Source organism: Pseudorasbora parva, chromosome 8 (genome assembly GCF_024679245.1).
Source record: "Pseudorasbora parva isolate DD20220531a chromosome 8, ASM2467924v1, whole genome shotgun sequence".
Taxonomy (NCBI): Eukaryota; Metazoa; Chordata; class Actinopteri; order Cypriniformes; family Gobionidae; genus Pseudorasbora; species Pseudorasbora parva.
The window spans coordinates 41,095,605-41,121,925 of NC_090179.1; the positions used below are offsets into that span (position 1 = coordinate 41,095,605).

The window sequence follows — 26,321 nt, forward strand, 5'->3', positions numbered from 1 at the left end:
TCCAATGCGTGTCTCATATCCATACAGTAAATAGAGAAAAGTTGCTCCGGCTACTTTGTTGTGTACGGTGTGAGAATGGCATAGGTTAGGTGTCACAACGAGCGCGGAAGGTTGTCATGGAGCAGCTCAAACTCAAACCTCTGTGGTTTAATCAGTTTAAACAAATGGCGAACCGAGGAGAGTCTGCTGGCAAAAAGAGAATGCGGCAGCTCGTGATAAAACAAGAATCAACATTGGCTTAGCTTTAAGAGATGGCAAGACTGGAGGGATTTGAAATTATAGCGATGGTGTTTTTATTACTCATCAGGCAAGTAAGGTATTTTATTGAACAAATAAATTGTCGAATGTAAAGCATGAGCTATTGTTATAAGTCTCATTTCATTATGTTTGTTGTAGCTGTGCTGGAACTTATTTTCCAGGAAGAACCATCTATTAATGTGTAAAGCTACAGTAATGTCTTCAGCTAGTCAGTGTGAGATCCTTTCCATCAAAACTGATTATATCTTAAGCCTAGTAGTGAATGTTTAATACACAGCCCTGCATGTGACATACAGAAAAAACTATTGCGCACGATTTATAAATCAAAGGAATGATTAGTAAATTGTGTGCAGGTTTTAGAAAGTTGTATAAGCAGTAGGAGAACCATATTCATCTGCACAGTTAGTTGTTTTTTTTAAAGGCACACTATGTAGTTGTTCACCGCTAGAGGTCGCCAATTCAAAACAAAGGCGTAGCTTGATGACGCTGAGATTGAGCGTGGAATCAGAAATCATATTCATGGAAACGATTTAATAAAGTTACTGTAGTATGAAGCAGAGCAGGGCCGAGTGCTGTGGAAGCTGAACAAGGTTGCTAATAAGAGACGAAGAAACACAGCTCAACAGCAGCAGAGCTTTTATTATGCCCCAGTCGCCGCTTCCACTTCTTCCAGTCAAGCGTATGAGGGGTAACGCAGCGCTGTTTATCATATTAGATACATTTGAGTGTGTTGAAAATGATGTTATAACGTTACTCTGTGCGTTCCCTCCGCGGCTGCTATGAGACACTTGTTGCACACTACAGTGAGCCAGATCGATATTAGAATATAATTTTAATAAATGATGGACGGCTTATGTTGTTAAATGGCAAACATATTGTATGATGGAGAAAATGCTGTATTACTGTACAATAATTCGTTTTCTGCCTATAAATGTATCCAACCAGTTGTTCCCTTGTCTAATAAAACACATAATATATAAGGCGTATTTGGTGTTTCCATGGTTTCTACAAAATAAAACCGGAGATTGAGCGTAACGCGGGTATGATATCATAAATAGGCGAAGCACAGGCACGGTCCATGTCCTGGTTAAAATGACTTATTTCTCTGGATTTAAACAGTTGTCTTGGAAACATTTGGGATAATGTAAGTACACCCGTCAACAAATTATATAACACTGTTCTAGTGGTTTTTGGATATTTTAATCCAAAAATCTTAAAATGTTATTCCTTTAACTGCTAGAGGGCCAAAAGTTACATAGTACACCTTTAAGCAAACAAGTTCCGAAATGCTGTATAAAAATAAGAAATCATTCAAATGTCAAGGAATGTGTGAGAAAAAGTGAATTGTTGGCTCTAAAATATTTGTCTTTTATTTACAACGTGGGCAGAGAGCGGTGTCTGGCATCATAAGAACGGCTGATCTAGTTCCACGCTCTTGCTTTGGACGGTTGCAAAGACCTCAGTGGCTGCGAATGTCTCGTATGAATGTGGCCTTGCATTTCTATTCCTCATATTGCACTTGTTTTGCAGTAAAATCATACACAAATGTCTCCTTTTTTGTTTTGATTCAACTTGTCTGCTTGTGTTTTCTGGGATTGTGGATAATTCTGCTGGAAGGGCTTTTGAAGAAGAGTTCAAGGGAATGTTTTAGACGGAAAAAGCCCTTTTGATCTGCCGGCTGTGTGTGTGGCTGTGCCATCCTCTGGCGTAACAGTTTTAATTTTATTGCCAAGTCAAAAAAAAAATTGATCTCTGTCCTTTATTTCTCATCTGTGGAAAAACAGGCTTTGTAAATGCTGGACTTTGGGACAGTTGAGTTTCACGACCCTTTCAGGCAATTTCAGGCCTCAGATAATGAAAGGAATCTGGAAGAAAAGAAAAGAGGATTTTAAAGAGCATGATGAAACTGTATCAATAATGTTAAATGATTTCCCATATAATATGCATAATATGCTGGTCTGATAATGTTTGCATGAGTTATTCCAGCCGCTGGACTAAAAAAAAAGAAAGCATGTGCCGTCCATTTGACACAGCAATCAGGCGGGCAAACGCTGACCCTCCCCTTCATTAAAGAGCTGCCGTATTTGTGCGGCGGCCATTTCATCAGAGCGTAACCGTATGAGCTGGGATAGTGAGTTAGACAAGAGCAGCTGCTTCTCATCATGATACTGCCACAGGAGATTAGCATCCAACCATGACATTCACACACACGCAAACCCAGTCCAGATATTACACAATCAGACCTCTGCAAATCACATACAACTATGAACAAACATCTGATGTAAGCCCTTTACTCTTTTATTATATGTTCAGGTTCAAAATGTCAGGCTATGAACAAGCTGCAAGTATTGGGAGTGACAATCACATTTTGGAGTAATCATTCTGTCATTCTGTACAGATGACACAATCGGTAACACTTCGAATTTAAGGGTTCAGTTCTTGCTAATAATTAATTGCTTATTAGCATGCATATTACTAGGATATTAGCTGTTTATTAGTACTTATAAAGCACATATTAATGCCTTATTCGGCATGAACTTATTGTACATACTTAATCCTACCCAATACCTGATATTAAACACTACAAAAAATTCCTTAAAACTATTTATAAGCAGTAAATTAGTAGTTTATTGAGGCAAAAGTCGTAGTTAAGAGTGAATATGTGTTCCCCATACTAAAGTTGCAACAATATTAGTACCAAAACTGTAATGACTGATATAGCGATTACAAATGTTTTTTGGGTCTCGCAGATGTAGAGAAAATACACATGCTAACTTTGACAAATGAAATATTATTAATATTATAATTTTATATTATCATTATGCTGTATTTAGAGGGTATATTTTGAGAGTAAGAGTTAAAGTTTTTTTGTGCCTTTTTTTGTTTATTGAGAAAATGCTGGGAAAAGAGGGAGGTGTAAGATCAGCAGATGATGCAAACTAGAATTGGACACACTCACTCCAGACATTAGAGGATGTGCGCAAAGACTCAAACTAGCAGCCGGTAAATCAAATAAGAAGGCTGGCAGTAATAATGACCTTACTTTGTCCATACTGGCTGTACTGGTAGGGGGCGCTGTGCTCCATGCTGTAGAAGGAGGCCGGGCCGTAAGACTGTGGACTGGGCAGGTTAGAGAGGGCAGGTAGAGCCGACAGGGGCTCGACGCGCTGAGAGCAGGTGCTGCTGACAGATCCACCCGACTCCAGAGCGCCGCTGAGAGACGACAGAGAAAACTCAGCCTGGCTCTGATGTGCAACTCCAGCTGGGGTTATCAGTCCCATAACCTACAGAGAACGAGATAGAACAGAGTTCCCACACTGACTCCATTTCAATTCGCACACTGTCTGTTTCAAATAGTATGTGAAATTGGGATAAGTGCATTTCAGTATGATCCCATTGGAATGTATTCGTAGAAAAACTGGAAAGGTGCTGGTAATTTTTAGCCATGATATGAAAACGGGGGAAGCACCTGTAAAAAATCATTATGGAAAATTCATGAAATATTAACATGGTACAATGGGCCCTATATTTAATTTTTGTGTAACTTCTAAATACATTACATTAAAGATGTTAAATACAACCATACATATAATTAAATGATGAATATTTATTATTAATGTATTATTATTATTATTAAATGATGACTATTTATTATTTATTTGTATTATTTTAAATGTATATAATAAGTCTCCTCTAATTCACCCCAAAGGTTCTATCAGGTTGAGGTCAGGTTGATACTACTCTTAGTGCATCCCTTCACTGTAAATACGCTTTGCCCCCTTAGTTCCAGTGAAAGGCACTCTTAATGCTTCAGCATACCATAACATTTTGGACAATTTCCTGCTCTATATTTTGTGAGAACAGTTTAGGGATGGTCCCTTCCTGTTCCAACATGACTACACACCAGTCTGAAAGCAAGGTCCATGAAGACATGGATGAGCAAGTTTTTGTGTGGAGGAACTTGACTGGCCTGCACAATGCAAGCAATAAAAAAGCCTTGTTGATGCTAGAGGTCAGAGGAGAATGGGCCGACTGATTCAAGCTGATAGAAGAGCAACTTTGACTGAAATAACCACTCGTTACAACCGAGGTATGCAGCAAAGCATTTGTGAAGCCGCAACACGCACAACCTTGAGGCGGATGGGCTACAACAGCAGAAGACCCCACCGGGTACCACTCATCTCCACTACAAATAGGGAAAACGAGGCTACAATTTGCACAAGCTCACCAAAATTGGACATTTGAAAACTGGAAAAATGTTGCCTGGTCTGATGAGTCTCGATTTCAGTCAGAATTTGGCGTAAACATAATGAGAACATGGATCCATCATGCCTTGTTACCACTGTGCAGGCTGGTGGTGGTGGTGTAATGGTGTGGGGGATGTTTTCTTGGCGCACTTTAGGCACCTTAGTGCCAATTGGGCATCATTTAATTGCCATAGCCTACCTGAGCATTGTTTCTGACCATGTCCATCCCTTTATGACCACCATGTACCCATCCTCTGATGGCTACTTCCAGCAGGATAATGCACCATGTCACAAAGCTCGAATCATTTCAAATTGGTTTCTTGAACATTACAATGAGTTCACTGTACTAAAATGGCCCCCACAGTCACCAGATCGCAACCCAATAGAGCATCTTTGGGATGTGGTGGAACGGGAGCTTCGTGCCCTGGATGTGCATCCCACAAATCTCCATCAACTGCAAGATGCTATCCTATCAATATGGGCCAACATTTCTAAAGAATGCTTTCAGCACCTTGTAGAATCAATGCCACGTAGAATTAAGGCAGTTCTGAAGGCAAAAGGGGGTCAAACACAGTATTACTATGGTGTTCCTAATAATCCTTTAGGTGAGTGTATATGTAAAACATTTGCAATCCCCCAAGAAACTTTACACTTATTCACAAAATCTTTTGCGTTCCACCAAGAAGCTTTTCTGAGCAAACAAAAAGTTTCTCAGTGAACACTAACCATTGACTTATTATTTTTCCTCCCATCTCAGATTTGCTTTCCTCCACCACGCTTTAGGGGTTCTGTACATTCCAAACGTTTGGTGAATATTTGAAGTGTGCATGTTTTTTTTTTTATAAGATGCTATTGCGCACAATCCCTTGGGTTACAAAAAATAGGTTTATAAGCAATAGGGTACTAGAGACGCTGTGTTTTGCGCCTTTAGCCATGATTGTATTGTTTAAATAACACACACATACACACACGTTCATGCAGATATCTGGGCAGATCTCTGTGACCTGCAATTGATCAGGCAAAAAAATAATTGAATTTGGGGATTGTTTAATCTGATTCTAGGACTAGATTGGAGCCAGAGGGCAGTACAGTGTGTGTGTGTGTGTGTGTGTGTGTGTGTGTGTGTGTGTGTGTGTGTGTGTGTGTGTGTGTGTGTGTGTGTGTGTGTGTGTGTGTGTGTGTGTGTGTGTGTGTGTACTCATTACTATTTAACCTAGAAAACACTGTGCTGCATTTCAGGAATGTTGCATGTGTGCTCTGGGGAATAAAAGTTCCTGAAGCATAATTCAATCTTCCACCAGAATTATGGCCAAAATAAACACATACTCCAGTTGCTGCACCAAATAAGCACCTTTACATAGAAACAGAAAGAGAAAAGCATGTCTCCCAGGCTACGGGATCCTATTACATCAGTGGATACAGTCAAAGCAGTGCAACACACACACGGTCACGCACATGGTCTCGCTTAAACCCTTTCCTATAGTGGAGCAGGGAGTGACGTGTACCGAATCCAGGATGGAATTCTGTTTCCGAAGCTATGGAAGATTTTCTCTGTGGGTTTTGGAAAATTTAGCAGACAACAGACTGCTGCTGAGGTCTATTGCAGATATAAATATTCGTACATCAGTGTATAAGTAGGGTTGCAGACGAACAGACAAGTAGGCACGCCGGCTTTGACCATTCCAATATGACGGACGGCTTACATATAAACGGCCCATTAAAACCGCCGCTAACGATGCACACTGATCAGGCATAACTTTCTAATTTTGTGTTGGTCCCCTTTTTGCTCCCAAAACACCCCTGACCCATCAAGGCATGGACTCCAGTAGACCCCTGAAGGTGTGCTGTGGTATCTGGCACCAAGATTTTAGCAATAGATCCTTTAAGTCCTGTAAGTTGTGAGGTGGGGCCTCCATGGATCGGACTTGTTTGTTTAGCACATCCCACAGATGCTCGATTGGATTGAGATCTAGGGAATTTGGAGGCCTTGTGCTCCTCAAACCATTCCTGAACCATTTTCGCTTTGTGGCAGTGAGCATTATCCTGCTGATAGAGCCACAGCCATCAGAGAATACCGTTCCCTACCGTTGGCAGGACCCAAGGTTTCCCAGCAGAACATTGCCCAAAGCATCACACTGCCTCCGCCAGCTCGCCTTCTTCCCATAGTGCATCCTGGTGCCATGTGTTCCCCAGTTAAGTGATGCGCACACACCCGGCCATCCACATGATGTAAAAGAAAACGTGATTCCTCAGACCAGGCCACCTTCTTCCATTGCTCCGTGGTCCAGTTCTGATGCTCACGTGCCACTGTTGGCACTTTCGGCAGTAGACAGGGGTCAGCATGGGCACCCTGACTGGTCTGCGGATATGCAGCCCCATACACAACCTTTGACACCTTTCTGTCAGAACCAGCATTAACTTTTATTTTGAGCAATTTGAGCTATGTAGCTCGTCTGTTTGATCGGACCACACGGGCCAGCCTTCACTCCCCACATGCATCAATGAGCCTTGGCCGCTCATGACCCTGTGGCCGGTTCTCCACTGTTCCTTCCTTGGAGCACTTTTGATAGACACTGACCACTGCAGACCGGGAACAGCCCACAAGAGCTGCAGTTTTGGAGATGCTCTGACCCAGTCGTCTAGCCGTCATAATTTTGCCCTTGTTAAACTCGCTCAAATCCTTTCGCTTGCCCATTTTTCCTGTTTCTAAAACATCAACTTTGAGGACAAAATGTTCACTGACTGCCTAATATATCCCACCCACTGACAGGTGCTATGATGAAGAGATAATCAGTGTTATTGACTTCACCTGTCAGTGGTCATAATGTTATGACTGATCAGTGTATATCTATGATTGTGACATTATACCAAATTGTTAGAAAGTGTTGTGCAGTTTATGCATTTAAGTGATATTTCTAATCAAATTATATCAAGCAACTTTCACTTGTAATATATTTAATTCATTATAACATCAGAAAATAGACATTACTACATGGGTTTGAGATCAAAGCTGAATTTTCAGCATCATCACCCCAGTATTCAGTGTCACATGATCCTTCAGAAATCAGTTTAATATAATGTGATGAACAAGAAATAAGATTATTATCAATGTTGAAAATAGTTGTGCTGCTTCATATTTTAGGGAAAACCTTGACAGAATTATTTCATAAATATAAAAGTTCAAAAGAAAATCCTTTGTACCATTATAAATCTCTTCCCTGTCACTTTTAATCAATTTAATGTGTCCTTGCTGAATAAAAGTCTTAATTTATTGTGTGTGTGTGTGTTAGACAGCACAGATTGAAACATCCATCTCAATATTATGCTGGGATGCTTTGAATCTTAACAACATTTGTCACGTATTACCACTATAGATGATGACAGCCAGAATGTGAGACTGTATTACATTCACACCCATCAGAGCTTTAATTCATAGCACTCTGTCAGTGTTCTTGACAAACACCCCCCGGTGAGGCATTGGTGCGCTCCTTTAACAAATGAGAAACATGTGCGGGTCAGTCGTCCTATCTATCACACAGAGGGGGGTGAGTGTTGCTGTGTGTTCTGTGCTTTGCTTTGTACGGTCCAATGAAAAGCTAGAGATAACCGGGTGAAATATGGCCCGTGGATGACCCATGATGGTGGAATTTATCTGTGTAATGCATCGTCTTGAAGTGTGTAATAGTTTCCACAGAAGCCAGAAGAGCCCATTAAACTGACACTCATCTGCGGGTCAACAGGTGGGATTGACAACACCGTCCACCGAATCCCTCTCAACTGGATGTTTTTAAGTTTTAAGGGCTTAACCAATAACATAAATACCATTTATCACTTTTTTATGCTGTGGTTTATGTTTAAGCTCTCGTGCTGCCAAATACATGAAATTATTTAGACAGTTTCTCATAGTTTTGTGATAAATTCATCTGTTTGCTGTTTGAGCTGTAAAGTGCCTAAATTGTTATTTTGAGGTGGTACTACTCTTCAATGTTGATGAACTTATATATAATTATATGAAAAAATGTATTGCATTAAATTAATAATCTATTCATATATATAATTAGATTATTAATTTAAAGCAATACACTTTTTCATATAATTATATATATATATATATATATATATATATATATATATATATATATATATATATATATATATATATATATATATATATATATATATATATATATATATATATATATATATAGATTATTAATTTAATGCAATACCTTTTTTTATATAATTATATATAAGTTCATCAAAAAATGAAAATGTAGCACGGAGCAATGAAAATGTGAAAATAAGGCCCATGGATGACCCATGATGGTGGAATTTATATATATAGTAAGAAGATTTCACACAACATGATGTTTATTAAGTATGTTAGAATATATGGACATACCTTCAAAGCAGTGTGAATTATGATTTTATTTAAAATATTTTAAAAGTGTATTTTTGATGCTGCGCACTTAGCGACTGGGCTTCCACGATAAGTGTGTTGTTACTATCTGCAAAATTAGGGACTCTATTTTCTGTGGTCATCAACATCAGGCCACTGATGCTTTACCCGTTCTGTCCAGTTTTAATGTTCAGACTTGGTCATTGGTTAAACTGGTCATGCCTCTCCAACAAAGAATGCCAACCTACTTATTACTGACTGGTTTGGTAAAAGGATTTTAAAATGACTAGAATGTAGCTCCGTGGCTTTATTACCTGAGAAGACAGTCCATTATTGATAGAAGAGTTAGCATGGCTGTTATGTGGTCCAAAGGTATCTGAATATCCTGCGTAACCATGCCGACTAGAGAGACAGTAGGAAGCCCCGCCCTCCTGCCCCGCCCCTCCAGGACTCTGATGCGGCGGGAGCGGTTGAGGTCTGTGTAAAGTACTTGAATCTGAGAACAGATACAGTCACCAATAATGGTTACAGAATACATCAGAATATATTTTTTGTAAATTCCAATTTATCTACAAAATATTTACCTTGAGAAAGGCCAGAGGGTGGGTATGGGGATTCTGACAGCTGATACGGGGAAAGACTGGACATAGCCGGATGTGAAAACCCCCCAGGGATCAGGTGATTGAACGACATGAGCTGATTGGCTCCCGCTTGCTTCCTCCAACGAGCTCGTCTATTACTAAACCAGACCTGAGGAAATACAAACATAGAAACTGTTGTACACAAAAAAATGTAATCCTGTCTATACTTTTTAAGGTGTATAAGTGTGTTTGTACCTGTACTCGTGCCTCTGTGAGTTTAGCTCTCTGAGCGAGCTCTTCTCTGGTGTAGATATCAGGGTAATGTGTGCGTTCAAAAGCTCTCTCCAGCTCCTCCAGCTGCTCGGGCGTGAATGTTGTCCGACTGCGCCGCTGTTTCCTTTTCAGCGGCAGATCGGGCTCAGATTCCACATCTGAACCTTCATCAGACGGACTCGCTGAAACACACAAATGCACAGAATAGAGAATTTTTTATTCGATTATTTAGAAATGTAAAGGGGTCATGGCATGAGAAATCAAATCACTGACGCTGTCTACACTGGATACAGTTTACAGATGAGCATTTACTTTCTGGCGTATTTCACATGCTTGAGTCTGCCGAAGAATGGAAGAATGAAAGAACATTTGCCTAGACACGTCCTGTTTAAATAGCTCGTGTGTCTCTGTTCCAGGATCCCAGCATTGTGGATGGTTAATTTTAATGGCATCTGGGATCGCATCAGAGGATTATATGTTGGTCCGGAGCATTTTTTTGGGAAATGAGGCACGGTGTGATGGAGATTTCGCAAATATATTTTTGTTGACTGATGCCAAATGTGTTTATATATATATATATATATATATTATATAATTTATTGTTCCTATTATAATATAAGAAATAAATATGAAAAAAAATGGTTTGTCTTATATTCAGGGTCTAGACTTTTACATGCCAATAATACACCCGGAACAAAAGGTGCCGCCAAATACACATAAAATGAATGTGACAAGAAATAATAATGATAAATATCTTTTCTTTTTTTTTAACTCTAACAATCAAGGAAAAGCATACCGTCTAAGAGCCGCGTGACTGTCATGTTCGTGTGTCTCGCTGAAGGAACCAAATATCCAATGTAAGTGATTGAAAATGTAAGATGGTACCCAGATTTCACTTCTACTACTGTGAGATTTATTACATTTTGGTAAGCTACAGAGTTTTCAATAGACGGATAGCCTAATAGTTATATAGTTTAGAAGGGCTGCAGGTTATTTTTATGATATTCCAGAAAATTTGTATTTTTTAAATGTGATTTTATATATATATTGAAATGGGTTTAATCTACTATTTTGGAGACAGCAGAGGTTTATGGTAAATCACACTTAAACAATCGTATAAAGTAGTTGATCAAAATGATATGTCCAATAAGTAATGACATTATTATGTTTTACATTGCTCTACTCATCAAAATATGTTAGGCAATTCTGTTTAAGTTATACAAGATTCAGCACTTGTTTTTTATGTCCGTTTAATGTAATTCGAGTTGAATGACCTAAACATCCAAGTTAATTATACTTAAAGACTGAATAAAAAAAAGTTTACACCAAAATACACAAATACAAACAAGCAAAGGCACGAAAGACAGCTTTTGCTCATTTTTAATGGTGTAGCGCTTTTATGATGGAGAATTTTATGAGCTTCTTCACATCTTTTCTTGAAAGACTTCAGTACAAGGCGTATTTTTGTGTCACACAGAACTTCCTTGTCTGTTTTTTTTGTAATTTATTTCCCTCAGTAACTGAACGACCACAGTGCAACATTTAAAGAATAAAACACAATAAGAGAGAGCTGCAGGAGGGAATATAAAATGCACACATAAAAAAATGTTTAAACAGGATGAAAGAGATATAAAGTAGAGGAGAAAAGAAAAAGCAATATGCTAGATGATCGTAATATTTAACCTATAAAAGAAAAGAAAAAAATCAAAACATTATACATTTCTTTGTTAAAAAGTTAAAGTGGAAATGTTTAGCTTTTTTTAAATAGAAATCACCCATTGTACCTATGAGGACTCATTGAGAACGATGGGAAATTCCTACAATTTCACAGGGATTTGGTTGAGGGAACGCTGAACCGTGTGGAAAACAGTTCATCAGCCTGGAATGACTTCACAACAACACATGCCAAAAGGAGAAGCTGGTAACTATATATTCATGGGGCTGGAATTAAAGGAGGTTCATATTTATTTAATTTATATTCTTCAGACATTGAGCTATTAGTCCATCTCTCTGTCTCTCTCGTTCGCTCTTCCCCTCAGTCTTTGTGGGATTGATTTGCACGCTCCATCTGTGGAATCCGTCATGACGGCCAGGGCTCTCAGTGGAGGCCGTCACCTGCCCTGGAGGGGGTGGAAGGGGCATACAGAAGGCCAAAGGTGGGTGTGTGTGGGGCAAAAAGGAAAAGGCTGGGTCGGAGTAGTTCAAGTGCTAAATCTCTTTTTTTTTAAAAACAGCCCAGAAGCACCAGAATCTTTAGATCTGGAAGTGGACACAGATCATTCAAATATATACTTTTATTTATGTGCACTCGCATTAATATCTAGTTCAGTCATGAAACTGAAAAGCAAAGACTGATAGGTCCTTTACAGGCAATCTGTAATCACATCACAATTGCCCTTGATGAGATTGCTTGCTCATCATTTAAACAGTCTGGTTAATCAACCCGATCACACATAAATGCGTATAAAAAGTACGAGTGTGCAATGTCGTGGAATGTATACGCCAAAACTCATTTTGGCGTGGATATGATACGCTGTTTTTCGCGTGCATATGATACGCTCTTTATGGCGTATATATGACACGCGCTTGGGTAGGTTTAGGGTGGTGGGGTGGGGGGTTCGTATGTATAATACGCCATAAAATGCGTATCATATGCACGCGAAAAACAGCGTGCCATAGACACGCCAAAATGAGTTTTGGCGTATACATTCCACGACATTGCACACTCGTACTATTTATACACATTTTTGTGAGAATACCCTGGGTTAATTGTTTGCTGTAAGCGACCCCTGCAGCACAGCTCCACCTGCCTATCTGCAACAGGATTTATATACATTTATTTATGCAGCAGCAGCATGTCTTACATGTTCACAGCAGAGTGTCTGTCTATCTATTAGCAGTAAAAAGTCCATTTGCTCTGAGCAAATGCAATAATCCACAGCAGCAGCATAGCAGATCTAGCTCACCAATATCAAACACATTAATCAACATGCTATCACGATTAATACAGTATAACTTTGAAGGGAATATTTCTCTTTTTTTTTCTTTGTGTGTGAAATGTCAAATATTCTGTTTTCCATACATTCAATAAAAGTAGATGGCGATTTGAGCTGTGAACTGGTAAGTAGAGTTATTTACATGTGATCTAACACTTACATTTAGTTTTGTTGGTGTAATATATCTAGGGTGATTCAGTGACTTTATAAATTATTTATATTTTGACATTTTTGATCAATAAGCTCACCCCCAAAAAACAGCTTTAGATCATTAGATGGTGATCAAACTGGCTGTGTTCTTCTGTGCTGGTTTCAATTCAATTTGTTAAAATGTTCTTCTATTTAAATATTCTCTAGACATTATCTTTATCAACAAGCTTTTTCACATCACATAAAAAGATTTCAATGTGGCAAATTGGAAAAATGCAATCTCAAATGATATTTGACACCGGAAGTGAAGATTATCAGTGGACGATGATTTCAATTTCGATCCGTTTCTCACACACATCTATTGTATGGCTATAGCAGGGATGGCCAACATTGGTCCTGGAGAGCTCCAACCCTAATCAAACACACCTGAACAAGATAATCAAGACCATAATGGGTACCCAAAAGCTGCAGGCAGGTGAGTTTGATCAGAGTTCAGGACTGTGGCTCTCCAAGAATGATGTTGATCGCCCATGGACTATAGTTACTAATAGTGCACAGGTTGCATGGACTGCTTTTATGATATTTTTATGGTGCTTTTTGTAATTAGTTTAGGAGCATTTTAGGAATTCTTCTTTAAAATGGTGTTAAATGTTAATTTTCGGTATCTGATCATCTGGCAGCAAATAGGTAGCCTAAGCACCAATGTTAGGAATATTAATTTGAAAATGTAATAGGTTACAGATAACAAGTTACCCAATTTAAATTGTAATAAGTAGTGTAACTATTTCCATTACTTTATTAATGTAACTGATTACATTTGAATACTTTTTTATTACTCTAAATTTCTAACGAATGTTAAGCGTTTTCAAACTTTAAACCAGGCAGGAGTAACCTGCAAATTTAAACAATTTTACAAATTCAAGAGAGCCAATCAAAAGCATCAGAACAGCACTAATTTACTAAAGAGCCTTTAAATGACAGGAGGCATAGTGCTATTTTAAAACAGGGCAGGCAAAATATAATATTATCTTTTACTAGAAAATAGTCAGAAGTTTCTGTTAACATAATTTAATTACACATTTTTCTCAGTAACGAATCACAGTTACATTTATTTTGTAATTAAATTACATGATGCCGTTACATGTGACTAGTAACTCCCCAACACTAAGTGCTTGCATTTTTATATTTTTTGCTGACTGAATGAGAATCAACGCAAGTGAATAAACATAAGGCAAGAGCAAACAGTAAACACAGGCTTAATTCGGGCAGAAGAAAACACCACAGGCTTCTAAACACACAGAACCAAAAACCCAAGCATCATGGGAATGGAACCACTGGACAATCTAGAGATATTCTGCCTTCTGTAAATACACAAGTGTGTGTGTGTGTGTGTGTGTGTGTGTGTGTGTGTGTGTGTGTGTGTGTGTGTGTGTGTGTGTGTGTGTGTGTGTGTGTGTGTGTGTGTGTGTGTGTGTGTGTGTGTGTGTGTGTGTGTGTGTGTGTGTGTGTGTGTGTGTGTGTGTGTGTGTTTTCAGGTCTCTGGTAAAGATAGTGTGTAGCGCACATGAGTATGCGTTTTAAGGTCTTGCTTAGATATTTTAGCTCTCTGCTATGTAAACGGTGCGGTCACTAAAAGCATCTCCAAAGTTTCTTTTCAGCTCTGGGCCCTCGTTGCTTAAATTTAATATTTAGAGGCGAAAGATCACCCCGAGCACATTAACCTCGTGTGTTCATGCACACAAAATCCACATAAGAAGTTTCTTTATTACTGCAGGATGGCCAGAGCATACAGCAGGCACTTTTTACTTCTCAGAAAAGTTTCTAATAAAACTTTTATTAAAAAATAAACTTAATATAGACTTAATATCCTAAGTAATTTTTCTTCTAATGTAAATGTATCTTGATTTAAGAATGTTTAGATTTTTGTAATGGGAAAAAGACAAATTAAAGGGGTTCAAGCTTTAGTGCCTTTAAGCCCTTAGATAAAAAGTGTTGTTTTATTTAGTAAGCATGTTAGATCATAGACTGAAAAGACCTTTAACAGCCAATTTACTTAAAAAACTTTTACTAAAAGTTTGCATGCTTGTTTAGAATCATATGTCGCATTTACTCACCTAATATATTTAAGTGTTCAGTTTTCGTTTAGTATTTATTATAGGCGTTTCACTTTAGTTTGCCACTCCCTTTTTCCAAATGACCCTATTTTAGCTTTCCAAAGGGAACAGTTCAAAAAAAAATTGATAATTATTGACCTAGAGAGTCCCAAGAATTTTATCGAGGTTCAGCCAAAAACACCAACGTGGGTTTTTGAAACAATCTCTAATATTTAACAAACAATTTCATTGACAACGGCAGTCCTATAGGCTAAAGTTGCCCAGAATGAGGAGTTCTACCACATGGTAGCCGATTTCCGGTGGCTGATTTCGTTCAAATTTCTCACAGACCTCTAGGCCCTTGAGTCCTAGGGTGCTTTCACTTCTCTAGTTCGGTTCATTTGGTCCGAACCAAGGGCAAACAATTATACATTGTTGCATTTTTCAGATTTTTTGATTCCTTTTCACACCACACTGATTGCTTTGGTCCGAACCAGTTGAAACAAACCAAAACGCAGGCAGGTGACAACATCCACATCACTCATTGGCCATGGCGTATTTCCTAAACTGCTTTTCGATTGGTCAGAATTTACGTCTGGGAAAATTCCAACAGAAAAGCCTATGGAGAGACGACTGCGGGCTGGTTTTGTCCCTGGCCATAATCTACTACACAGTGTGTATTTACCACAGTATGCAAACAAAACATTTCTATAATGAAGCGCGGATGCGACATGAAAACAATGCACTGCAGACGGCGAGAGCGCATCGCTCGTCACTTCAAGAGGAGGCGTGCATTAATTATTAACTCTTGACATGCTTCCATCTTCCGAAAATATTGCCAACGATCTATCAGGTAATAATATCGTGCACACAATGTCAGCGCAGCTAACTACGGCAGCTGGTTCAGTCCAAAAATGATCAGTACTTTTGCAGTTGGTTCTGTTCGAGGTCGGATCACGTTCTCACCACAAACAAACCGCTCCAGAGTTCGTTTGAAATCGTACCGAGACCACCTCTTCAAGGAGGTCTTGGTACGTATTGTTTGGTCCGCTTTTGGTGCGCACCCGAGTGCGATTGCTGCTTTCAGACCTGACCAAACGAACCGCACCAAAGAGGGAAACGAACTCTAGTACGATTCAACCGAACTAAATGAGGCAGGTGTGAAAGCACCCCTACAGACCCAGCGAGTTTCTTGGCCTCCGTTAGCCTTGTCTGAAACTTCATTGGCAGCCGTCAGCCGTGTTTTTCGAGGTACGCAAATGTCCTCAAAGGCAGTCTTAGAACATTGATCAAAAACAATGCATGCCAATTTTCTCCACCAAGTGGCCTTCTAAATCCAAATTCCAAAACGTTCCAAAAGTGTGCATTTTGCCCGTCTTGCAATATAAGACAACTGAGTCTATGCCTAACTGTCTATGCCTTGGTGATGCTGTAGACAGTGTGAGTACTACCAGCCAGTAAAATTTCAAGTCTCTACAACTTACGGTCTGCTCGATCACTTTTAAGGGAGAATGCTGATCCTACGACACATTTGAATCCCTAAATACTGAGAAGGAAGAAACAAATGTTGTAGTGTTGTGCTTAGCTTTGGTCTGGGGAAAGCGACAGAGGTCCCAGATAAAACCATATGTGTGTGTGTGTAGCGCTCTGAATTTGTGTTTTGGTGTGTGTTCTGATTCTCTTGGGGGCAGGTAATGAAGAGGGCTAATTGAGCCAATGACATGCCCCCTCGCCATCAAAAACAGCCAAAAAAGAAAGACAAAGAGGGGAACAAAAGAAAGCTTGGGAACAAATGCAGCGTCTCGAAGAGGGGAGAGCGAGGCGGGTCCTTTTCAGCGCCGAGGCTGGCTGAGTGACTGCCCGACTACATTAAGCAGTACATAGAGAACTAACAGATGCCGGAGACAGAAAGGATGAGTGACAGCTCGTGGGCCCATCTGCCCCCCAGCGTTTAGGAACAGAGAGAAACAGAGGGAGGACTTGACTTGCTAAAGAGCAACTGTGACCCTCACAGCTGCCCTCAAACAACCACACGTTTCAGCTCTGCGCCAAATGTGTTCTTCGTCTGTTTAGCCTCTTTTTCTTTGCTTTTTTGGTTGTGTGACTTTTGTAAAAGAAGCTAGTGTGTGTAACTATAAGCATTTCAAACAGTGGTATGGTGCATGCTACAGCCTCATCACGCTATAACATGTTTAATTTGGCAACTGGCTTCAAGTTATCAATTACAGATGATTATATTGCAGTTTCATTCCAAGTTTGTGTATAAATGCATTGACTACCATTCAAAAGCAAAGATGCAATTACATTGCATTGTAGGATATAGTATTCTTTATGTATATCCAATACTATGCAGTATTTTGAATGCCATTGCAAACATAGTCTGTGCTCTATTCTGAAGGGAATAGGATTTAAAACAGGAAGTAGTCACCTGCCTCTTTAAACATACACCAATGTGACCTTTGCTCTCTGGAGGTCAAACGCCAGTGACCTCAAACTGCTCTGTTTAACAATTGAAAACACATATTCAGACAAGTGATTTCTGACTGTCTCTTATAAGAATTTACTACCTTAAACAAGTTTTTCTTAGCAAATTGAGCAGTAATCTTAATTGTATGATTGGGTGAGTTGATTCATGTTTGTTAACAGGTCCAACTTTCCAATAAATAGCAGCCGCCCTGAACTCTCGCTCTCTCTCAGTTGTTGTCATGCTGTCTGTGTTATAACTCACACACACACTGTAATTTTGCCTTCAGGGCCTGAACACAAGCAGACACGGATTCCTAAGTCTGCTGACCCTGTCACTGCACACTGGACACAATGGAGACAGTTTGGTTTTGGGGGGTTTCCCCGCATTGTCCATCCCACTGTACTCAATTCACTGTCTTTCTCTTTATCTTTAGCATGTTTCATATGAGATAAAAAGTTACTATGTACTCCATCATGTCACTTTTTTTTTTATTCCTAACCCAAGACCAAATGTTTTACCTGTAACTCATTCAATGTTTCCTCTCTGATCAGACTGAAAAAAGTCCCATTGAAGATTCCTTCCTTAGCAACACCTTAGCAACCCCTTTGATTGTATGATTAGCACCATCTGGAACACCTTAACAACCACCCAGCCTGGAAACAAACTTAGGTGCGTGACGTCAAGTTTGTTCTTCTATATATCTCCTTTTTTTTCTTTTTTTTTTCAATACACATAGTGCTAGATTTACTAAACAGGGCAAATTAGCATGAGATTGCAATACCATAAAAGCGTGGAAAGTTTGTGAAAATCTACTGACAACGTACAAATTAAGGAACAGATCATTTCCATAGTGACCAACACAATCTACCAGTTAGATGCAAATACTAGTAAATTGATAAACTTTCAAATCCGTCATTCCGTAAATGTTACGTCTGATAGGGAAACTCCAACAAATGCATATGCAATAACTCTTTTTTTTTTTTGCGACGTTTTCGCTGACGCAAGCTGTTAGTAAATCTGGCCCACAGTTTCAAAACAAGAAATGTCTTCCAGAATCGCGGCAAAAGCCGATTCAAGAGACCGCTGTTCGCCAGCATCATTGATTTCAAGTAGCATGCGGAACCTCCGCAACTCTGCCGTTATTAAGTTAAGCCCGCTCACCAACTCTATACACTCCCCTAAAGGATTATTAGGAACACCATAGTAATACTGTGTTTGACCCCCTTTCGCCTTCAGAACTGCCTTAATTCTACGTGGCATTGATTCAACAAGGTGCTGAAAGCATTCTTTAGAAATGTTGGCCCATATTGATAGGATAGCATCTTGCAGTTGATGGAGATTTGTGGGATGCACATCCAGGGCACGAAGCTCCCGTTCCACCACATCTCAAAGATGCTCTATTGGGTTGAGATCTGGTGACTGTGGGGGCCATTTTAGTACAGTGAACTCATTGTCATGTTCAAGAAACCAATTTGAAATGATTCGAGCTTTGTGACATGGTGCATTATCCTGCTGGAAGTAGCCATCAGAGGATGGGTACGGTCATAAAGGGATGGACATGGTCAGAAACAATGCTCAGGTAGGCTATGGAAATTAAATGATGCCCAATTGGCACTAAGGGGCCTAAAGTGTGCCAAGAAAACATCCCCCACACCATTACACCACCACCACCTGCACAGTGGTAACAAGGCATGATGGATCCATGTTCTTATTCTGGTTACGCCAAATTCTGACTCTACCTTCTGAATTTCTCAACAGAAATCGAGACTCATCAGACCAGGCAACATTTTTCCAGTCTTCAACTGTCCAATTTTGGTGAGCTTGTGCAAATTGTACACACCATTCTTTGTAAACCCTAGAAATGGTTGTGCGTGAAAATCCCAGTAACTGAGCAGATTGCGAAATACTCAGACTGGCCTATCTGTCACCAACAACCATGCCATGCTCAGAATAGCTTAAATCACCTTTCTTTCCCATTCTGACATTCGGTTTGGAGTTCAGGAGATTGTCTTGACCAGGACCACACCCCTAAATGCATTGAAGCAACTGCTATGTGATTGGTTGATTAGATAATTGCATTAATGAAAAATTGAACAGGTGTTCCTAATAATCTTTTTGGTGAGTGTGTGTGTATATATATATATATATATATATATATATATATATATATATATATATATATATTGTTATACAATATAAAGATATTAAAGTTACATTTTGCAACACAATAAAAAAAATTAGACAGAGATTGGCAATATAATATATGCTTTACGTGGGCAATATAACTTTATATAGACAGAAGTGGGGTAATACAGTGCACATTTTTGCAATGATATAATCAATCAATTTGCTATATATTGCTTTATGTGAGTATACTGTTTGTACACAGGTTAAGTATCTGTGGACCACACAGAACAAATAGCAACCACTTCTCAAGTACTCACATTTCAACGCCACATTTCAATGCTGTTTTCAACTTTCAGGCGAGGCTTTGTCTAGCCAATTTGGTCTTGACGAAGTTTCCTTTTTTAGGTCTTCCTGGGGGTGCGTTTGTGTTTTTGTTCTTGTGCCATGTGTTTGTGTTTACTCTGGCTTTCAGAGTAAATTACGAGCCGCTGGCTGCACACTCCATGGTGCCACACAAACCCTCCCGCATTGGGCCAGTTGGCACTATTTGTGAATGCGTGTGTATGCGTGTGCATCCATGCATGTGTTCGCATGTTTGTGCATGTGCATATGTTTGCCGGCGTGTGCATTTGTGCGTATTATAGGAGTGTCAATCATTTTACACTTTTTAAAATACATTTTGCAGTTGCATTTTTTATTTTGGCCATATTTAAATGCATCTACTCCAATGCAACACAATGCTTTATCCCAGGTAACGGGGAACTTTTGGAAAAGTTCTCTCAAAGTTCTGAACAAACATAATTCCAGTAACGCTATAGGACGTTCGTGTAAAGTTATCTGGTCTTTTATAATGTTCACAAAATCATTCTTGGAGCTTTATTTTAGTTGCACGCTTTTTAAACGTCACTAGATGGTTCAGAGAACATTCAAAAGTAACATTCCAAGAATGTTTGCAAAATTATTGGAACATTCCTTAATGTTCACATTTTTTTAAACATTCATGGAACTTTTGGAACAGTCAGAGAACTATACTATAAATAATGTTTTAACTTATCGGTAATAGGATAATTTGTTAGCTGGGATGAGGGGATTTTGGGAGGATGGCAAACATAAGCTACAGACACACGCCCAACATCTTTGAGTCTTTAAGATGAAATATGGAGACGGTATGAAGGAAAGGGTTCAGGAATCAAGCTGTTGCCTGTTCAAAAGAAGGGTGTAAATACTGAACTCAACTTGCCTGTCTGTGTCTCCCAGAGAAGGAGGGGCGATGGTGGGAATGGAACGGACAGACAACGGCCCACAGATATTAACCCGAAAATACGCCGCAGGCTAAGAGAGGTAGAACGGGGCATGGGGAGGACGGAGGAGAAAAAGAGCGAGGCGTGTTTGACTCATTGGCCAGATGAAAGTGAAGTTCAAATAAAGAGCCTGATTTAATCGTCTCGGGCAACTCGTCTTTCTTGGGCCGCGAGACGGGCAGAGCGTGACGGACGGGCTTTGTGGCAGCGCGCATGACGAGAGGCTCGCCCCCATTGTGACTGACGCTCCGGGCCATGAAGGAACAGCCGAGGAGAACACTGGTCCCTATTGACCAAAATAGCCTTTAATAAACTCCCGTCGCCATTAAGTGTGACACTGCATCCCGATCAGTATTATTTAGGGAGCTGAAGTAGTGTTAGCAGGGCATTGGTGGCAGTCAAATAACGTTCACCTTAATTAGTCACGCAGGGAAAGGCTGTTAGCTCATTAAATATCATTATAGAACAGCAAAACATCAGTCACTCCAGCTGTTGGCTTCAGCGAGAAGGCAAAAATAGACTCTTTTACACTATTTTTCATCAGCTTTTGATTTCTATGAGGCCTCTCTTCAGACAGTAACTGTCCTGTCTTCTTAACAATTCATGTGTTGTCATTTTTTAATGGCCTATTTATGGCAAGTCTGTTTTAATAATGTATCCTTCAGAGTTGTAAATAAGACAAAAGTCAAAACTGTATAGAATCCAGCTCATACATTCTCTTAACTAACTTCATGAGGGGTATCCTGTGATGCTATTAACTCTTTTGAAGGATTTCACATGTATTCCTAATTCTGGACACACTGTAAAAAAAAGAAAGAAAAAGAAGCAGTTCTCCAATTGAACATTTTCTAGTGACTGATCACATCTACATTTTTCAGTTGGACAAACTGAATTTCTGTGAACTGATGCAATTTAATTCACAGGAATTCAACTTGGCCAACTAAAAATGATAGATGTGATCAGTCACTAGAAAATGTTCAATTGGAGAACTGATTATTTTTTTTTACAGTGCACTTGTGTCTGTCCATTTATAAGTTTTGCAGAGAAATTTTTATGGCACAATTTATATTAATGTTCAAAGCTTTTCAAGCAGGTTTAAGTACATTTAGAAAAAACAATTGATTGGTAGTGTCATTTCTTCTTTTGTTGCTGGCTGACCAATTCCAAGTGATGGGAACCTTTACAGTTTTATTTCCCATTACAGGCCCTACACTGTATAGGCTATTTATTACATATAATACATATAATTATTATTCAATTTGTTAGAGGTACATATTTCACACTCCAGATCAGTTACGATCCTGCCACAGTTCTGTCTAAAATCTGTTTGTATGTGAACATAAACCTTTACCAACACACACACATCAGTTGTTGTAAATGGAAACTCAAGCATGCTTAACGTGTGAGAACCAATGAGGTTCATTCTCGTGTTACGCCACACATTTGAGCTTCAGTAAGAACCAATAAGGTTTGCTCTCGTGTTATGCAGCACGTTTGAGCTTCTGCAAGAACCAATGAGGTTCATTCTCGTGTCACGCAGCACGTTTGAGCTTCAGCGAGAACCAATGAGGTTCAGTCTCGTGTCACGCAGCACGTTTGAGCTTCAGCGAGAACCAATGAGGTTCATTCTCGTGTTACGCAGCACGTTTGAGCTTCACAAGAACCAATGAGGTTCATTCTCGTGTTACGCAGCACGTTTGAGCTTCAGCAAGAACCAATGAGGTTCATTCTCGTGTTACGCAGCACGTTCGAGCTTCAGCAAGAACCAATGAGGTTCATTCTCGTGTTACGCAGCACGTTTGAGCTTCAGCGAGAACCAATGAGATTCATTCTCGTGTTACGCAGCACGTTTGAGCTTCACCAAGAACCAATGAGGTTCAGTCTCGTGTTACGCATCACGTTTGAGCTTCAGCAAGAACCAATGAGGTTCAGTCTCGTGTTACGCAGCACGTTTGAGCTTCAGCAAGAACCAATGAGGTTCAGTCTCGTGTTACGCAGCACGTTTGAGCTTCTGCAAGAACCAATGAGGTTTATTCTCGTGTTACGCAGCACGTTTGAGCTTCAGTGAGAACCAATGAGGTTTATTCTTGTAAGTCTTGTTTATGTTCGCTGATCAATGTTTATATCTAAAGAAAAGCCTAAATTTAATCTGTTCAGAAAATGTGGACTAAACTGCTCAATTTATATGTTAGGATCTCTTTATAAACGTGAAAGTGGTAGTTGGATAACTATCAGTGGAGGGACAGAAAGCTCTCAGATTTCCCTTTAAAAAGATCTTCATTTGTGTTCGGTAGATAATCAAAAGTCTTAAAGGTTTGGAACGACATGAGGGTGAAAACTTGGCTAAAAAAAAGTGTGTAGGATCCACTCACATCTGTCTGCTAGAATCCCTTCAATACTGTGGCGGCTCCTGCGGACCTGTTCTTCATGCTCGCGCTTTTCGATGTCCTCTTCATCCTCATCCTCATCCTCGTACTCGTCCCCTCTCTCTCCATATCTGCCTCTCATGATGCGGCTTAATGAACTCACTGAACAAGAGTCGAACCGAATGTGTAAGTGCTCTTATTGTTTTCTTTTTACATAGAAGTAAACACTTTAACAAAGTTCACAAACGTTTTAGTAGCCACAAAAGTTAGAAAACAAATTAATTATTGGGTGTAAATAAAGATATGTTAGGCCTACTAAAGCTGTTGAAAACATTAAACGATTAAACGCTCGCGAAGTGAAGTGTTCCTACCTGTAGGCCTACATTGACAAAACATAAATATTGTTTATTTTTTATCAATTTTTTTTTTTTTTTACTATGTTGGTTGTTTGTTTAAGTCTTTAAAATAAGCTAGTTGTATAGGCTAGTTGAACTTGGGAAAATAATTCAATAGCCTTTTTTTAAAACCCATAGATGTCAGTAGCATAAATAATTCGCAAACTGTCCTTCCTTCGTATAGCCTATTGAATGATCCAATACCTGATGGTGCGTTGTCCCGGTCACAAATTCCGTCTTTGAGTAATTTATCCCGAATTTCCCAACTGAATATTCCGGGGTTTTCCCGTTTATATTCCTCAACGCGCTTCTCCACATCTGGAGATGTAGTCTGTTAAAAAATAATTAATATCAAAATAAAAAAAACAATCAACAAGGTGTCTGATTCAGTTCAAAAATATTATTTCATAATATCAGCGCTTTCGGCCGACCTGTTGCTTGATCTGCTCACACAGACACACACACACACCATTCTGCACGCCCAGATGCAATAGTTGAATCCGCACTTCAGGGCCTCACCTTGGATTTGCTCCCGCCGATAGCGCCTGGCCGGATGGATCCAGTCTCCTGGTACCGACACAGGATTTTGGAGACGCATCCGTGAGAGACTCTGAGCTGGCGGGATATCACGCAGGGCCGGATCCCGTGATGGGCCATCTCCACTATCTTATGCCGAATGTGGTTCGGTAGAGGCCGGCCGTTAATGAAAACTCCTCCGAGCTGGTTGACTCGACCCTGACCCATCGGAGTTGAAACTGCATCGAAGCAAACACAAATGATGTCGGAGACAGTCGTTGAAGTAGGCTATGCAGAAACATGACACAAAAAAGTGCATGCAAACTATATCCCTAAATAATTGAAGTGTGCTTATAACGCTTGGGTGCGAGTGCATTTAATTCCCTGACATAATCTGTGTTGCCTAAAAACATCAGTGTAATCGCTGCTTTAAAGGTTTAGGGGTTACACTTTGTGTTGTCCGTGTTACAGTGCATTTAAGTAGGCTTTACTGTAGCATATAATAATCCTATAATAATAATTAACAGCCAATGTAGGGTTACGCTTAGGGTTTGGTTTAGGGTTAGTTGCATGCAATTATGGATACTTTATTGTTATTGTACAGTAACTACATGTAGGAGTAACAAGGACACCAAAATAAATTGTTACCGTTTAGGTCAAATTAAATTGGTGCAAATTGGTTACAATCTCCAGTTTTTCCGTGCTATTTTAAATTGAATTACAATTTAGTTACATAGCTAAATAAAACAAAACAGAAATGCCAGGAATTATGGGAACGAGTTGGAAACAAATCTGATGAAAACTAATGATTCCAATTAGGCTATCTTCATATGAACTTGAGCTTTTACATAGCCTGACTTTATTTAGAGAAACAGAAACACACATCAAGCCCAAGCTTTTAACCTCAAGCACCACATATAGTGAAATGCTTATTGTTTCTTAATAAGGGTTATTTTTTAATCCAAAGAATTAAAAAACAGGACATATTATTTTATATTATTTGTATAATTAATAGGCCTACAATTGAGGCTTTTAATACTGTAACAAAATAGCCATATTTTAGCAAAAGCTTACGGGCTAAAAAAAAAAAAAAATTAAGAAAACTTTTAGAAAAATAACATCACCGTTTTAAGTAGGCTACTCCAAAATATCCAAAAAATAGTTTGAGCTCAAATTTCTACTATTAAATTCAATCATTTGGATGTGCATATTTGTAATGTAACCTAATGTATCCTATCTTACCCTCCATAGGGAAGCCAGTGCGGGAATAGTTTTGAGAGAGAGATGGACACATCATCCTGGGTACGGCGCCTGCCAAGCCGTTCATTGTCGAGTTCACTTTAGACAAACCACCAGGGCTTAAACATGTAAATATCCCACGATCAAAAAACAAACATATAAGCTCCAATGATCTTTTTGTGTCCCTCGCGGAAAATGTAAAGTAGGGGATGAAAAGTTTCAGAATTAGATGCAGTCTCTCCTCATTTGTGGTCCTTCGTCGTTGTTCTCATTATGCGACTATAATTATTGCCGCGTTATTGTTATTAGCAGACGTTCAGGATGAGCGCGAGTTCTCAAACTACTGAGACATTTATGAGTTTGCAGAGCCCTCCTTGTCTATTACTCGAACAGCGCGTTCTGATTGGTCTACAGGATCCCCTAACCGAGAGCTGATTGGTCGAAGAAGTGCACTTCTGCTTTCTGAGTTTTCCAAAGTGGACATCAGAGATATTTCAGGGACTGATGGATGAACGGTGTATGAATAAATTATATCTAAATTTGATCTAAATATTAGACTTCTTCAAAAACAGTAAATATAAATAGGCTATAATAACATCTCGTAACATGTTTAAAGCATATTATAACGACAGCCTTTTGGCAGTGCAACGATAATGCCATAACAACAGAAAAAAATATTAAGCAATTAAAAAAAAAGATAATTAACTAAAGATGATTTAACTCTCTCTCTCTCTCTCTCTCTCTCTCTCTCTCTCTCTCTCTCTCTCTCTCTCTCTCTCTCTCTCTCTCTCTCTCTCTCTCTCTCTCTCTCTCTCACTCACACACACACACACACACACACATTGACTTCAATGACATGTGGCTCTTTTGTTGGACTAAAAGGAAACTTCAAATGTTTTTTTTTCTGCCTGCG

At 39.3% G+C, this 26,321-nt stretch overlaps 1 protein-coding gene across 4 annotated transcripts; it reads right to left on the bottom strand.

Annotated features, from left to right (window-relative positions):
* Positions 1–1,763: 1,763 nt before the first annotated feature.
* On the bottom strand, positions 1,764–25,622 carry pax3b (paired box 3b). 4 transcript variants are annotated; one of them, XM_067451868.1, is made up of 10 exons: positions 25,412–25,622; positions 24,173–24,408; positions 23,858–23,984; positions 23,265–23,420; positions 9,741–9,940; positions 9,489–9,654; positions 9,211–9,400; positions 4,220–4,223; positions 3,302–3,542; positions 1,764–2,123 (listed from the first exon to the last, which is right to left on the bottom strand). In XM_067451868.1, the coding sequence occupies exons 1-10, from the start codon at positions 25,494–25,496 to the stop codon at positions 2,089–2,091; spliced, it is 1,440 nt and encodes a 479-aa protein (XP_067307969.1). In that variant the 5' UTR covers positions 25,497–25,622; the 3' UTR covers positions 1,764–2,088. The 4 variants fall into 4 exon arrangements, with proteins under 4 accessions (XP_067307969.1, XP_067307971.1, XP_067307967.1 ...); XM_067451870.1 differs by lacking the exon at positions 4,220–4,223 and adding an exon at positions 14,524–14,533 and having other exon boundaries at positions 9,219–9,400; positions 9,741–9,936; XM_067451866.1 differs by lacking the exon at positions 4,220–4,223 and having other exon boundaries at positions 9,219–9,400.
* Positions 25,623–26,321: the final 699 nt, after the last annotated feature.

Bases quoted from the DNA above. Each gene is read 5' to 3' on its own strand.
- pax3b (XM_067451868.1), bottom strand. From the start codon at position 25,496: ATGAACGGCTTGGCAGGCGCCGTACCCAGGATGATGTGTCCATCTCTC. The intron at 9,941-23,264 runs GTGAGTGGATCC...TGTGTGTTTCAG, and splicing joins AGGGATTCTAGCAGACAGAT to CGAGTCCGTCTGATGAAGGT. The intron at 9,655-9,740 runs GTACAAACACAC...GTATTTCCTCAG, and splicing joins TCACAGAGGCACGAGTACAG to GTCTGGTTTAGTAATAGACG.